General features: G+C 36.8%; 3 protein-coding genes and 1 pseudogene across 4 annotated transcripts; all 4 read left to right on the top strand.

The window, feature by feature from the left end:
• The first annotated feature begins 1,439 nt into the window (after window positions 1-1,439).
• LOC101295260 lies at window positions 1,440-9,804 on the top strand (annotated as a pseudogene). Its single transcript, XR_185118.1, has 5 exons — window positions 1,440-1,704; window positions 1,797-1,918; window positions 8,624-8,860; window positions 8,995-9,256; window positions 9,350-9,804. The product of XR_185118.1 is annotated as a GDSL esterase/lipase 1-like (transcript).
• A 391-nt stretch (window positions 9,805-10,195) lies between these two features.
• On the top strand, window positions 10,196-11,806 carry LOC101314770 (GDSL esterase/lipase 1-like). The gene is made up of 5 exons (XM_004303694.1): window positions 10,196-10,479; window positions 10,559-10,680; window positions 10,770-11,000; window positions 11,143-11,398; window positions 11,478-11,806. Exons 1-5 carry the CDS (start codon window positions 10,215-10,217, stop codon window positions 11,696-11,698), a joined length of 1,095 nt encoding a protein of 364 aa, XP_004303742.1. The 5' UTR covers window positions 10,196-10,214; the 3' UTR covers window positions 11,699-11,806.
• Window positions 11,807-13,683: 1,877 nt separating this feature from the next.
• On the top strand, window positions 13,684-15,301 carry LOC101294971 (GDSL esterase/lipase 2-like). The gene is made up of 5 exons (XM_004305730.1): window positions 13,684-13,972; window positions 14,070-14,191; window positions 14,397-14,624; window positions 14,716-14,971; window positions 15,060-15,301. The coding sequence occupies exons 1-5, from the start codon at window positions 13,708-13,710 to the stop codon at window positions 15,299-15,301; spliced, it is 1,113 nt and encodes a 370-aa protein (XP_004305778.1). The 5' UTR covers window positions 13,684-13,707.
• Window positions 15,302-15,748: 447 nt separating this feature from the next.
• Window positions 15,749-16,595, top strand: LOC101294687 (mitogen-activated protein kinase kinase kinase 3-like). The gene is made up of 2 exons (XM_004305729.1): window positions 15,749-16,057; window positions 16,260-16,595. Exons 1-2 carry the CDS (start codon window positions 15,749-15,751, stop codon window positions 16,593-16,595), a joined length of 645 nt encoding a protein of 214 aa, XP_004305777.1.
• The last annotated feature ends 386 nt before the right edge of the window (window positions 16,596-16,981 follow it).

The raw sequence follows: 16,981 nt of genomic DNA, 5'->3' as shown, positions 1-16,981 counted from the left end.
CATCAATTGTGCATGGATGCAGTCCGATTATATATGTTTTTGTTGTTGTTAATTTCAGTTTCTTTGTAATTTTGACAATCCATGCATTTTGCCCCTTCACCCCCTTGAGGAATCGAGGTAAATGACTACCTTCTCAAATGGGGGTACGTACAACTCTTCACATGCATTCTCACATTTTAGACTATTATTGTTGATTCGAAAGGTTTCGTGAAAGAAAAGGTGGCAATGCTGTGGAAAATGGTCCATATGGAGGAATTCCAAACTGTTGATCGGGGAAGGATGGTGTAAAAGACAGAGTATGAATGATGTGTTCTGCGACGTGAGTGAATATGTGTTCTTCGACGCTTCTCATCCAACTGAAAGGGTCTATATATCAACTAACAGCTGGCCAAACTATCCGCCCAGTTATGTTGAGCCCCTACAATCTTAAAGCACTATTTGAAACTACTGATTACATTGATCAAATTGACAGTTAACTTGCAGTTTGGTGATTCCAACTGCAAAATACTACGGGACATTATTGGAAATTAAGAAAGTCACTTCAGTGTAGAGAGTTTATGATCAGAGTAATAGTATACGGTGAAGTTATCAGCCTTTCTAGTACTACTCGAACTCAAAAGTGGCCAAGGGACAAGAGAAAGTCTACGTATACGATCAAGCACAATATTATCTCCAGCCAAATATGTTTCCCATCACAAACCCAAGCAAGCTCAAGCCTAGCTTAATAACAGCCATTATCCCCGCAGCAATCGAACTAGGAATTGCAAAAGCACCAAGAAAGTGACCCTTATAAGTTATAATCCCCAAAAATTGCACCAATAACCTTACACTCCCTTAAACTCCCTCTTCATGTTTCCATGAGCCATCAGAATTAATCTTCACCCAACCAAGATAACAAAGGTGGAAGCCATCAACTTCAACTAATCTAGATGCACGACAAGTCATATGTAAATATGGAATAGGCTAATTCTTCTGAATTTTTCTTCAATAGTTTTCTTCAACTTTAATTTCATATACTACTCCAAAGATGTTGAATATATTGTAAAGCTGCAAAAAATTTCTCCAGCTAGTTAATCTAGAACAGTATATATGCAGTTTGTTGAGTGCATATATATTCTTTAATCCAAACCTATGGTATATAGATCAACAGTTGGATGTCTTCAGAACTTTCGGTTTAGTTTCTCCTCTATGACCAGGAGTTTAATCAAAATATTTTTCTCCACAAAAGTTGAACAATGTTCATGATTTTGCTTGTTTGAATTGTATTGTACTATTGTCTTCGTAAAAATATGTAATATAAACTTTCTAGTCCACTATCCAATGTTTATTAGATTCCTTAATCTCTCACCGGTATACAGCAGAAGATCTATAAATAGGTAATAGTTAGCAAACCAAGGAGATATAAGATAAGCAGGCACAAAGTAATTTGATCACCATACATGGCAACTTTAAGGTTTTGTTATATTTCTGTGTTGGCCTTCTGTGCTAGGCTTGTTATTCCGGGCAGTTGCCTTGGTCACTTCTCTGTTCAAAAGGGACACAAGCCTTTGTTTGTGTTTGGGGATTCACTATTTGATGCTGGAAACAATAACTACATTAACACTCCCAAGACTGCACAGGCCAACTTCTAGCCATATGGAGAAACCTATTTCGGGTACGCCACCGGGAGATACACTGATGGGCGTCAAATTCCAGACTTCATTGGTAACATAAGCTGCAACTGAAGTGTGCTGTTTTAATTTCCTTACCATCTAGTATTGTAAGTTAACAGCTGGTTGATCAAATTATTACTGCAGCTCAGTATTCGAATTTGCCATTGATTCCACCATATCTACAACCCGGTTTATATAACTATGTTTATGGAGTGAACTTTGCATCTGGGGGATCTGGTGCTCTGAATGAAACTCATCAAGGTGTGGTATGCGATCCTAAACATTTAGTAGCAAGTCATTCACTTATTTGTATTGCTGCTTCATCAAGTTGCATTGCTTTACTTTACTCATATGGCATACTGTATTTAAATTTACCCTTCGTTTTTATCCAATATCTTTAGTTACTTATCCCCAAGTGAAAAAGGGTCATATTGTTGTAAATAGTTATTACTTAGTGGGCATTCTTGTAATTAGCCGACTAGGGTTGTTATTATAATTTACATCATGGCCTCATCTCTATATAAGAGATGGTTCCCTACTCAATAAAATATACATATTTTCTCATTCTCTTGGTTGTTTCTCTCCTTTCTCAATCTATTCTTTTTGTTTTACAACACGTTATCAGTACGAATAGTTCTAATATTATCTTGTTTTCTATTGCATGTGAAGCTCTAAAAGCAAAGGATGATTTTTCAATTTGATTCATCGAATTCGCTCTACATTGACATGGAAAGCTCTGAAATCGATGATCAACCATATGAGGATCATTATCTAACCAAGCTCTTGGATTGGCTGAGTAGCTACACAAATGGCATTCTCCGTTCTACACATAAAAGATGGAGATTATCCGTTCTGCAATGAGTAACGTTTTCTTATCTTAATTCCAATTCATATTTGCTAGCCTTGATTATATGATGAACAAATCACCATGAAGCATGAACCCATTGTCTTTGGTTGCATTTTGAAATCTATATACGATACATGAAGACCTAAATTTATATTCTTAATTTATTCAGATGATAAATACGTATGTGGTATATAAATTTGTTCATGTTTTGTGATTGACATAAAAGACATAAAAATCTTCAGGGAGGCCAGTAGCCACCGAAATAAGCCCAATCGCATGCCTAGTAGTGCATACCAAAAGGCGCATGGATGAACGAACTTCAGATCCACTATCATTCTCTGACATTCGAACACAAGAGCGTGAATGCATTCTGGAAGTAATGCATGTAATCGGTAATGTAGGACCATTAATTTTGTCATTTATATCAACGGTTACATATATGGAATATTTATGCCTGAAGCATTTAGTGATACAAATTAACATTGCTAATAATGAGGTTTGAATAAAATCCATTTAGAAATGTAACGTTATTTGTATAATGACGCGTAGCACTGATTTTACTTAATTGTGACTTAATATATACGTTTTGTCAGTTACAGATTTGAATTGTGTCAAATTCAATGTCATTTAAGGGCATATAATGCCGGAAGCATTTAAGGGCATGTATAAAGACGTTATAACTGGAAGCATTTAAGGGCATGTAATGCCGGAAGCATTTACCAAGTTATAACCCATATGTTATAGTACAAGCATTATGGGTCAAATCATTGTGCAAATTACGATAGACGATATGAGTTTAATTTTCGGTTATACCAATTTAAATTATGTCATTATAATCCATTATGCTAGAAGCATGAGTTTTGATTTTTAATTATGCGATTATTACATAAACGTTATGCCAGAAGCATTTATCCAATTTAATACCTATGTGTAATGCTAGAAGCATTAATGAGATTTGTACTCATTGTCTTTGGTACATATTTAACCGCTGCATAAATGATATTTATTTAGTAATTTATGCCATATATTAAATGTCGGTTAATTACCAAATTCAAATTGCGTCAGTTTTATTTAATCAATTCTCTATTATATTATTATTTATATGAATTGTTATGGGGATGTAATGACGCATTTTGCCGGAAGCAATTAATGATGCAAATGAATTTATTTTGCACGTAACCGCTACGGTGTTGACATTTATTGGTTCAGTAAATACCAATTTTATTGCATATACATTATGTCAATGAGAATTAAATTGTTTCCGTTATAATTTAATTTATTTCGGTTTCATATAATTACTTTCACATTAAGTTTGTCTGTTATGATTTAATAACATATATTGCACTGGTTTATGTTACATTGGTGAATATTAATGATATTAAGTCAGAAGCTTAAATCAAACATGAATATAAATGAAATTGAGCCAGAAGCTCGACGTAAGCTGCAAAGCTAGAACATAAGCTCATCATGTGTCGCCTTGAGTCCATGACAATGATTATAATTTTTCTCAAACTAGGCTCACCTAGTTGGATGCGATGTCTAGGCAAGTACTTTTGAGGATGTGTACTTAAGTGAGCCTCGCTCCACCACCTCATCATGGCTTACCTGGTCGTATACAATTCAATTGGAGTTACCGAAAGGGTTGATTAATAACATTGCATTTCTTGGCAGACCATTCTGAGCCCAGTAGGCCACTCTCCCTCTACGGGGCCTAAGAGCCCGGCCAACATACCTCTCAGATTGTGCCCCGTAGGCTTGTAAAGTATGTAGAGGCTAGGTTTATTTATTTCACTTTAATTACAGTCAATTCCTTTGGTCCAGCAGAATCAAACAAAAGGAAAATAATCTAATGACACTGGTTTTTCGTACCTAGTCATTATGTATGTCTATAAGACACTCCAAATACTTTCTCATAATGACTGTTGTTAATATATTCACCATATTTAATGTGTATTTAATTACTAGAAGCAATTACACATAATTACATGACATATTCACTATGCTAAATTAGTAGCGTGGAATTGATTTCATCAATTGTTACATGTTTATAATTTGAAAATACATATACCTAATGAACCGGTAGTTCAGAAATGAACCGGTAGTTCAGAAATGTACCAGTAGTTCATGTATAAATCAAACTTGTAGTTTCGATAATCCCTCCATTAAGAAACTTGAAGTTTCATTCCAAAATTCACCAGACATGATAAAATCGGTAGCTTTTATCATGTTAATTGGTAGTCTCCAGAAGAAATTATTTGAAGTAGACATCTTCCTTGCTTGAAGCAAATCATAATTAGAGAATATTGAAATGAAAAGGCTTGATGCCCTAGAATCTAAATCAAAATTGATACGTGTTATCAATATTAAGGAACTGAGCATTCTCATCTAACTGACGAGGCAAAATACCTCTACGTTTTAGAAGAACGTTATCAAAAGGTAAGTTCATTTGAACCAATGCTTAAAACATTGAAACCACTAGAAAAATGGTGTAATATCTTTGCATAACCTTTGAATGTGCGGCTAGAAGCGTACATTGAATACATTCAGATTTATTAGCTAGAAGCTAAATGATTCGAGCAAATACTAACTATAGTATTGGTGTTTGATGCACCCGGGAAAAACATATGATGCACCGTATCCTCAACTCAATTATCACACGAGCATCCCCCTTAGAATAAGGGTCTTGTCTTTAATGACACATTATATCAAGCTGCTCGTTAAGAATGTTGAATTCTAGACCATCACATGCAAAGACTAGAATGTACATTATCTTTTTATGCACAGAATGCAAGAAAAAATACGTGGACCTATCCAACCATCATACGGACCAGTTAAATATTAATGGTTTTGGTTGATGCATCGATAAAAGTGATCAGATGTCACACTATTGTCCACAAGAAAATGCTGCGTTTGCTAAACTCTCACCTATGAAATAGAGGGTACACCACTCGGATTATACCATAAAGTCTATAAGACTTGATAATGCCGGAGAGTTTACATCGAAGGTTTTCGATGATTATTGCATATCCCTTGGGTTTTGTAAAACATATAGTTTTCTATGTTCAAACCCAAGATGGTCTCGCATATAGAACCTTGGTAATGTGCACCAAGCTTCTACTATTTGCGTCGGGCTATGCAATCTTGCATGCAGCTATGTCGGTCCAGTTGAGGCCCACTGCTACCCGTCTTATTTCGTGTTACAGTTGGTGACTGGGTGTGAACCTGATGTTTTTGCACTTACACGTATTGGGTTTGCAGTCTCCATGCCAATTGTGCCGCCACAACGTACACAATCGGGTCCTCAACAAATGATGGGCATATATATCGATTATGAACCCTATCCATATATGTGCTCCTTAGAGCCCTTGACAGGAGATCTCTATACCGCTAGATTTGCGGTCGTCACTTTGATAAGACAGTCTTCCCGCCGTTAGGGGGAGATAAGAACGTGAGCGTTCCTGATGAACGACATGTAGAATGTCTCATCTTGATCCCCAAACCGCACATGTTATATTGAAATGCGAAGAATTCTACTTCTAGTTGAAGTGCGAAGAATTCTACTTCTAGTTGAAGTGCGAAGAATTCTACTTCTAGTTGAAGTGTAAAGAATTCTAGATCTATGTAGTGTATCCCAGAATATGCCAGACACTTTATTAGATCTAGTTAAAGTGACGAGATCATATATACCTGCTGCAAACCTGCAAGGATAAATATCCCCGTAGGACGTATCGTCCTAGTTGGACAAAGTACGGCCATGGCGGCTAACTAGTCATAGTCCCTGCCCTGAAGCGAGGTAGACCATTAGGTTCGAATGATTCTTATCCCTAGAAGAGGGTAAACTTGGCACAAATGAATCTTCTTGCCATCGCAATCTCAAACCAATTCAACTCACGAGATTAATCCAGATTATGGGTTCGTCTTAGAAGAGACGAAGTTGGGGGACGCTCCAACATTTAAACCCACTCCCGAGAATAGAAAATCTCGGTAAATTTAGTGAGATATTGAATCGGAATGAGAGTTCATCGATGATGTATTTGTATTTGCGGTGGCCACCGAAATTATAATAAGCCATGATGTCGAACCTTGATTCGTTGATAGATCTCAACGAAGAGACGACTGGCTAAAGAGGAAAGAAACAATCCGGGTCATATTAGATTCCTTAACTTAGAGAAAGGTGTTATGGGCCTGTTGTTCTCACACCTCCCCATGTTAAACATGCATATAGAGTTTAATGGGTACTTGTAAGGAAACGTAATGAGAAAAATGAGATTGTGATATACAAAACTCTTCTAATGGCGCAAGGATTTTCTCAACGCCCTGTGATTGATTATGAGGAGAAGTATTTTCCTGTAATGGAAGTCATAAACGTTCCACTACCTTATCAGTTTGGTAGTTTCCGAATAACTGAATAACCAGCCTATGAATGTGGTAACAACTTATCTCTATGAGGATCTGAATATAGAGATATACATGAAGGTTCCTGAAGGACTTCTGTTACCCAATGCAAATAGTTCTAGACTACAGAACATGCTCTCCATTTGCTAGAGTAGTTCACTTTAGGGGTTCAAACAATCCAGACGGAGTTGGTATAACCGTCTAACTGTCTAAGTGAATATTTGCTTGGGATGGGATATATGAACAATGGACTATGCCCATGCGTGTTTATTAAGAAAACAAACTTCGGGTTTGCAATTTTTGGTGATCTACGTCAATGGCATGAATTTGATTGATACTCTTGAAGAGATCAAGAAAACCATAAAACATCTGAAGTCGGAGTTTGAGATAAAAAGACTTTCAGAGACCAAATCATTTTCTCGACCTGGAGTCGTGTAAAGTGCAAATGGAATTTTGGTCCATCAATCAAATTACATCTAGAAGATGTTAAGATACTTTAATGAGGATAAATCAAAGTCTTCAAGCTCACTCATAATCGTCTAAAGTCTAGTGAGACTCGTATCATCGTGTAGATGATAATGAAGAGATATTGGGACCAGAAGACTCATATCTAAGTACAATAGGCACATTATTGTACTTGGCTAAATGCCCTAGACTGGACATCTCACCCGATGTGAATTTGTTAGCTAGATATAGATCTGCGCCAACACGCCGCCTCTGTAAATGGCATAAAAGACAATTTTTCGTTACTTTAAATGTATGACGGAAAATGGCTCGTTCTATCCCTAGGCATCATGGAATGGATCAACCGCCTATGATTCTTGGAATGATGTTTGCCTTGTTAAATATGCTGACACGGGTTATGTAAACCCATACAAGGCTTATTCCCAACTGGTTATGTCTTTACTATAGGGAATACAATAATCTTAGAGGTATATGAAACAAAAACCTCTTTAAATCATGCTGACTATTAAGTTATTCAAGAAGCATGATCAATGTAGTAGTTTTACCTAGTGTGTAGTTTTCAGGGGGAGTCAATATTAGGGGGAGTATCCTGAAGCATACTCTTGACCATTGTGTACTCTTTTTATCCTTCGTCCAGGGTTATTTTGTCCCACTGGGTTTTGTTACCTGACAAAGTTTTAATGAGGCACACATGTAATTGGTCACCTTGCTCATGCTGCATCTTGAAGATGCCTTTATTTGAAATATATGCATTTGCTCATCTTTTCCCTTCGACCACGGGTTTGTTTCACTGGGTTTACCGGGCAAGGTTTTGGTGTAGCAACTAATATGCATCTATCTCCCACAGACTCACAACTTATGATCCAGACTGAACCGCTTCACCGAAATCAAGGGTTCTGACTATCACTGCTACTTGTGCGTTGTACTCTTTTCTCCTTCGACCAGGATTGTTTTTGTCCCATAGGGTTTTTATTACCTGGCAAGGTTTTGACGAGGCAACCCCGAAGCACATATTAGGGAAAGCTAATGACAGAGAATACCCAAAGGGGAGTGTTGTAAATAGTTATTACTTAGTGGGCATTCTTGTAATTAACCGACTAAGGTTGTTATTGTAATTTACATCATGGCCTCATCTCTATATAAGAGATGGTTCCCTACTCAATAAAATATACATATTCTCTCATTCTCTTGGTTGTTTCTCTCTTTTCTCAATCTATTCTTTTTGTTTTACAACATTGATTTTTCTCTTTTGTTTTTATCCCAGGTGATAGACCTTCAAACTCAGCTTAGTTATTTCAAAATTGTTGAAAAGCAATTGAGGCACAAATTAGGCTATGCACAAGCCAAGACATTACTTTCTAGTGCTGTCGACCTTTTCAGCGTTGGAAGCAATGATTACATAGCCCCTCTGCAATATAACATCAGCAAGGAATTCTTTGAGTCCTACTCACAAGAAGAATTCATAGGGATGGTGATTGGCAACATAACCCATGTGGTCAAAGTAATTTTCCATTACCCAATTTTCTGTTCTTGAAATAATATAGTACATGTAGTCAAAGTAATTCTACTTGTTTTTTTGTTTTAATCACTTCCCAGTTTGGTTATGTTATCACTTTATGTGTTTTGAATTGGCAGGAAATATACAAGAAAGGAGGAAGGAAATTTGGGTTTCTAAGCTTGGGGCCAATTGGTTGTCATCCAGCTTTGTTAGTATTTCAGCAGCCAGCAGGAAAGATAGGAACTTGCAGAGAAAAACTCACAGAAATGGCACAAATACACAATAAGGCAATTTCAGAAGCCCTCCATGCGCTAGAGATCAAACTAGAAGGATTCAGATATTCGTACTTCGACTTCTATACTTCCATGAGTGAAAGATTGAATAACCCAACAAAATACGGTATAAGCAACATTTGTGGATCATCTAGTTTTTTGTTCCAGACTAAACTAAGCTGTTTTATATGCTAAAGTTCTTTTTGTGACCTAAAACTAGGTTTGAAGGAAGGGAAGAAGGTATGCTGTGGAAGCGGTCCATACAGAGCCATTAACAATTGTGGAGGAAAGGGGCCAGAGACGGAGTATGAACTATGTGACAATCCTTCAGAGTATGTGTTCTTTGATGGCGGTCATCCAACAGAAAGAACTAACCAGCAGTTCTCCAAGCTAATGTGGAGTGGAAATTCCAATGTCACATGGCCTTGCAATTTTCAAGAACTATTTGGATCTTCTTAAGAAAAATAAATCTAGTCGACACCAAGTTCTTGAGCTGAAGAAAACATCTAGGACTGGACTAGTCAATAATTATGTTTTCTGAATAAACAAGTTTGTTATACCTTAGCTTTCAACAATATGTTAAATTCAAATAAGCATCTGCGTGCTTAATGTTGTATGCATATATAAAGCAATAAAACTGAAGAAGAGCCAACAGATAAGAGCTTTTCACTATAAGGTCTTCACTGACTTTACTTGAAGTAATCTGATGATCAGGAAATACTCGTTCTTTGAATATTATCCACCACATCCACGAGTATTTTCGTTTTCTAATTTTGCGCTGATCTTGCAAGATATAAACTTATCTGCTAATATTGCAAAATAATGAAAATATTATTTCTTGATTGCTTGTTTTCAATTATATCAAGCATGTCATCAGCACACATCAGAAACTATATATGATGGAAAGAATATGCTGCCACATATCAGATTGATGACAATTTGAAGTTGACCAATAAAAGGTCAAATGCACATTGTGATCTGCTAGGAGCAGTTTGTATTGGTTTCTTCTTCCACAAGTTCAACTTACAGACCTCTATATAATTTGAAACAGAAGAGCAGATTATACAGAGTAAACCATAACTAAAATGGCAATTGTCTTAAAGTTTCACATACTTGTCCTGGCTTTTTGTGCAAGCCTTCTCAGTCCAACCATCTCTTATGGCCATCCTGGTCTTCCTAAAGAGCATGCAGCTTTGTTCATCTTTGGTGATTCACTTTTCGATGTTGGAAATAATGACTACATAAATACTTCCACTAACTTTCAAGCAAATTTCTCGCCATATGGGGAAACCTTCTTCGGGTACTCCACTGGTAGATTTTCAAATGGACGTCTAATCCCGGATATCATTGGTAAATATTATTTCCATTGTATTCAATACTAGAGATTGTTACCACAACTAGCTAGTTGAATATCAATTATTTTCTGCAGCCGTATATGCAGGATTGCCACTCATTCCACCGTATTTACAGCCTGGTTTGGACAACTATACTTATGGGGTCAACTTTGCATCAGCTGGGGCTGGCGCTCTGGCTGAAACTCATCAAGGATTTGTATGTGATCCTTGATATATTAACTTTTTTTTTTAAAGGATCAAACTCATAAAAGTAGTACTCATAACTGGTTGATTTTTTGTATTCAGGTGATAGACCTGAAAACTCAACTCAGTTATTTCAATAAGGTGGTGAAGCAGTTGAGGCACAAGCTAGGTCATGCGGAAGCCTACACATTTCTGTCTGAAGCTGTTTACTTATTTAGCATCGGAGGCAATGATTACCTTTACCCATTCGAAACAAATTCTAGCATCTTTGAGTCTCACTCACCTGAACAATATGTTGGAATGGTCATTGGCAACCTGACCAAAGTGATCAAAGTAACAGAAACTTTATAACATGAGAAGCTTGACTAAATACCAATTTTTCTTGTTTCTATTTTCTTTCCAGTTTAGTTCACAAATTTCCTCCATCATGGAAAGAACTTTGGGATTATTAACTCCACCATAATTTTTTTGTCAGAAAATCTACAAGCATGGAGGAAGAAAATTTGGGATTACAGGTGTTGCACCTCTTGGTTGTGTACCATCTGTGAGGGCAACTACATCGGGAAACACAGGCGCCTGCGTGGAAGAAATGAATGCGCTAGCGGTACTACACAACACAGAACTTTCTGAAGCGCTTTTAAAGAAGAAAGGAAAGCTCCAAGGATTCAAATATTCAAATCCAGATTTCTATACTTACCTAAATGGAGTATTTAACAATCCTGCAGATTATGGTATGTAGAGTATTCTTTGTTACAAGCAATGCTATATCTGTTTCCTAATATTCCTATTTGTTATCATCATATTGTATAGGTTTCAAGGAGGGCAAGACAGCATGTTGTGGCTCTGGTCCATACAGAGGAATTTCGAGCTGTGGAGGAAAGAGAGGTGTGACAGATTACGAATTATGTGACAATGTTACTGACTATGTCTTTTTTGACTCTGTGCATCCAACTGAAAGGGTTTATGAGAAAGCCTCCGAGTTATGGTGGAGCCAAACTCCCAATGTCACAGGGTCCTCTAATAATCTGTAACAGCTTTTCGAAGTTTAGCTGAATATGGATTCGTTAGATTCAATAAGCAATATCAGCATTTTGCTGATGCACTATCATTTACAAATAAACTGGAATGTTTGATAGATCATATTCTTCTTTAATAATTTTATAAACATGTATTTGTTGTTTGTTGTATTGTAATTCTTGACACACAAAACAAAATCAAGAAAAATTTACGTTCTTGATCCCTATGTCGACACTGTATAATGTAATATCTAAACTCTAAAGTCTTTCATATATGCATGACTAAAAGAAAATCCTAGATGTACTACAGATCAAGCTATGATGAATTGATGATCCAAATGTTCATAACTTCATATATCGATTCAGATACTTCCATGAGCAAAAGACTGCATCAGCGAACAAAATAGCTACTGTCTAGGCTAAAATATGCATTCTGTTACTTGAACTCTTGAGAGTTTTTAAGGAAGGTAATGGTTTATACTTTATATGAGGAACTAAATCAATTTCAGTTATGCTCATCCGACTGAAAAAACTAAGCAGCAATTTTTCAAGCTAAAGTGGATTAAGAAATCCACCGTCACATGTCCTTCACATGTTCAAGCACTATCTGAACTGAATTAGGCACCTTCAGATTAGTTTCCGAAATGCTGAAGGACCGGGAACAACTGTACTATTTTAATTTGCAGGCCTGCAGGCCCTAAATAAATCAACCCGTGGTACATGTTTGCGATGTTCCACACATATTCTATTCAGGCAACAAAAAGAAATGAAGCAGAAAGAGAGGCAGCAGCCGCGGCCCCGAGCATTGACTTTAGACTAGCTTCATAAGCAGCCTTCACGATGTCTTGCTACTTAAAGAAGAAAAGGTTCTATGTCTGACCATCTGCCACCGTAAGGTTAAACCCCATATATACCTTACCACCTTCTCCCATCGTAAGGTATTTCACATTTCCTAAAAAAAAAAATTGCCTTACGTCTACAGTAACAAGGCATATATAGCGTTCCATTTGGTATGGTGTATCACTTCTATTTTTAATTATTTTCTTTTTTTGTTCCATTTTACCCTTTTGTTTTCAAGTAACCTTATTATTATTCCACTTGTATCCTTTCTCTAAGTATAGTTACAATTTCTTTTTCTCCTTAAACTTCATGTTTATAAATTTGTAAGTAATAAAAATCATACTATTACAAAGAACCGAACAATATCTTTCATTTGAGTCTAATATTAAATATGTTTAGACTAAATTATTTTCGAAAGAAAAGAAAAATAAAGTGATGAACATGATCATGGGATTGAGTTTCTATAAAATTTCTAAAAATTTATGTTAACTAACCGTTGAGAATAATTGAAAAAAATGATATTAGATGCTAAATAGAAACCTAGCTGTTGCAAACCCACCCATTTCAATTATGCCTTATCACATTTACCATACGGTGGAAACACCTGCATGTTGAATCAAAAGATTCTATAGCATATTCTCTTATCATAAGCCATATATAGCTATATAGCTTACCAAATTTTCTATACGGTGGCAGATGCTCAAGTCGAAGCATTGGCATCAACTTTTATATTCCTCAAGTTCATCATTTATGTTGGCAATCAATAATTAATGGAAAATTCTTTAAATTTTAATAGAAGCACAACTCAAAAGGAGCCAAAGGTAGATTGGTTTTGGTTGTTCCTCATTATATATTGTTTTGAATAATTATATTTTGGAACAGAGAATATACCATATTGATAAAGTAGTCTTGGCACGAGGGTCACATCCAAAACCAACTGACAATGGGTGGAGTGACCCAAACTCTTATAAACCCACAAACAATGTCTCATATTTTTTATGTGTGATTGATATTTCGACACATTATTAGACTGGAGACCCATTTCAATTCTACAACTAGGTAGCTAACGTAGGATTGAATTGCAGTTTATATTAGTTTTCTTCTATAGAAGTTAATCACAGTGGCCTATATATAGATTTGGAACAAGGGATCGAGAAGATAATACAGAGTAATCCAGAGCTAAAATGTCAACTTTAGTGTATCAAATATTTCTGATCTGTGCTTTTTCTGCAACTCTTCTTCCTCCAAGCAGCTGCCATGACCACTCCAGGCTTCACAAGAAACACAAAGCCTTGTTTGTCTTTGGTGATTCGCTATTTGATGTTGGAAACAATAACTACTTGAACACTTCCACTGGATTTCAATCAAATTTCTGGCCATATGGGGAAACATTCTTCAAGCGCCCCACTGGAAGATTTTCGGATGGACGTCTAATCCCTGATATCATTGGTAAGTTTTTTTTTTTTTTGTATGAGTTTCTCTATGCAATATTTGATGATTCTGTTTAACAATAGGGAACTGGTTGTCACATTTCCATTTTCTGCAGCTGAGTATGCAAAGGTGCCACTTGTACCACCATATTTACAACCTGGGTTCAACTACTATGCTCATGGGGTCAACTTCGCATCTGCCGGGGCTGGTGCTCTTGCTCAATCTTATCAAGGATATGTATGTCATCTTCTTGTATATATAAGAATCTCTCTTACCAAAAAAAAAGAGTACATGTTCTATGTCTTGATTATTCTGGTTACAATAACAGCATCTCAGCATGTCTATGAACATTAGGTTTGTAACCAGATTACATGTATAATGTAAGCAGAAGAGAAATATACTTATATATGCATGATTGGGGTTATCGATTCCTTATTTTCAGGTTATAGACCTTAAAACTCAACTGGGTAATTTCAAGAAAGTGGAGAAGCAGTTGAGGCACAAACTGGGCCATGCAGAAGCCTACACATTGCTGTCAGAAGCTGTTTACTTAATTGCAATTGGATCCAATGACTACTCTTATGCACTCGCTACAAATTCCAGTTTGTTGGCGTCCTCACCTGAAGAATTTATTGGCCTGGTGATAGGAAACATGACAAATGTGATCAAGGTACTACTATATGCAGTTATATATCATGATCCGATATAACAAAATTTGATCATTCACTTACTTCATGGTTCGTATACAAATTAATTATCAGGAAATATACAAGAAAGGAGGAAGGAAATTTGGGTTTTCAGGCGTGGCTCCTCTGGGTTGTACACCAAGCATGAGAGCAATGAAACCAGGAAACACAGGCACATGTGTGGAAGAATTGAACGCGGTAGCGAGATTACACAACAGTGTACTTGATAAAGTCCTCCTAAACCTTAAAGGACATCTCCCAGGATTCAAATATTCATATCCAGATATCTACCCTCTTGTAGACGAAATAATTAACAATGCATCTAAATACGGTAAACATGACAATTACAGTTTCAGTTTCTCTTTTTCTTTATCTTGTGTTCTAAGCTAAGACCATTTTTTCCTATTATATGGGTAAAGGTTTCAAGGAGGGGAAGACAGCATGTTGCGGATCTGGTCCTTTCAGAGGAATTAATAGTTGTGGAGGGAAGCGAGGCGTGACAGAGTATGAACTGTGTGACAATGTTAAAGAACATGTATTTTTCGATTCCAACCATCCCACAGAAAGGTTTTACCAGAAAGTTTCCAAGTTCTGGTGGAGCCATAAACCTACACACACTGAGACTTACATTAGTCTGAAAGAGCTATTTGAAGTTTATTGAAAATGTTTTGATTCTTTGCAGACGCAATTCAAAATGATGATGAATCCTAGTTGCAACATCATGTTTATTAATTCACAAGTATTATGAATAAAATGAGTTATTTGAATATATCTTCTGTCCCAGCCTTGTTCCTCTCTTTGTTAGTCAAACGATATTGTCTTTTTCATCTAGCAATTATATAAACAAGGAAAAACGAAAAACGTATAACCCAACTAGGAAAGGGTTTCTATTTTCCTATGTATTCCGCATACAACTAGGAAAAGGAATAATGAAAACCTGAAAAATCCTCAATTCTACTAACCCCAATCAGCACATCACTAGGATTAATGAAGATGAAACTTGTCCTATAAGACCCCAAAAGCAGTGGAATTCCTCTCACTGCAAGTTACATTTTCACACAAATTGAGTTTCTTTCTTTATTGTCTCTTCATCTCTGTCGGATTAGTCATGTATACTATCGACACTCGCAAGAGGAAAAGGATCTATGAGGAGCCGGATTCCGGCAAGCGTGCTCGGACCAGAGGGTGGGTTCGACAAGAGGTCGCGACCGTTTTCTTGGCTCGTCCGGCTAAACCAAGTAAGAAACTGCCTCCAATTATGGCCGTCAAGTCGGTAGATTTGTCGGAATCCGCGGCTTTGGCTAACGAAAGTCGACTTCTCAAGAAATTTCGGAGCTGCCCTTTTATCTTAAACACGTATGGCAGCGATGTGACGGTAGAAGTTGAAGATCAGAAGGTTGTTCAACGTTTTCTTGGAGTATGCTCAAAGAGGAACCATAATGGATTATATAGAGAAACCGGAGAATTCTGGGTTGTATGAGCAGCACGTAAGGAAGTATACATTGTCCGTTTTGAAGGGGCTCGAGTACATTCATGAAAAGGGATTTGTGCACTGACATTAAGCCTGCAAATATATTCCTTGTAAGTAGTAATGATTCCTTGTAAGTAATGATCCTAAGGATACTGGGATTGGCTCTCGCGTTGCAAAAATCGGGGATTTCGGGCTAGCAAAGACGGCTGCCAAAGACAATGTGATGAAGCGTTCTGAACAAATACATGGCACAAGATTGTATACGTCTCCAGAAATGTCAATGCAAAACATTCAAGAGCCGCCGGCTGACATTTGGGCATTAGGCTGCAGTGTTCTGCAGATGCTGACTGGGAAATTATATTTGGATGTCAACACTGACTCAAAAGATGACTGGGGGTATCCGATTGAAATTCCGATTATACCGGATGAGCTAAACGATGAGGAGGTGCTTCATAATGAACCCTTTGGAGAGGTTCACGGCTGAGATGCTTTTGAAGCACCCTTTTGTGTGCATGCAACAGCTTGCCAATGTGGACGGTCTCAACCGCTGATTCGGTTCCCAGCACATTGTGCCAATTAAGAAACATCTGCAGTGATCCTGTAATGAGTGCAGCATAACTTTCTGTTATTTTCATTGTCATAAACTTATATTTGTGTTCTGTAATTGGATTGTAGAGGCTAAAAAAATCTATATTATTCCATCAGTTGTATGGATGTCCGGTTTTAATCTGTTTTACCTTGCTTTTAGTTCATTTTAAGGTTGATGGTTTTCTTTAACTGGAATTGATTTTTCACTAATCAAAATTATAAGCCCATTCGATTCAACGTAGGATTAAGGATCTATACAATACTTCCAGCTTCCACTAAATT

This window comes from Fragaria vesca, linkage group LG6 (assembly GCF_000184155.1).
Source record: "Fragaria vesca subsp. vesca linkage group LG6, FraVesHawaii_1.0, whole genome shotgun sequence".
NCBI classification, from domain to species: domain Eukaryota; kingdom Viridiplantae; phylum Streptophyta; class Magnoliopsida; order Rosales; family Rosaceae; genus Fragaria; species Fragaria vesca.
Note: the sequence above shows the minus strand (reverse complement) of the source record. Positions and strands in the feature narration are given on the sequence as shown.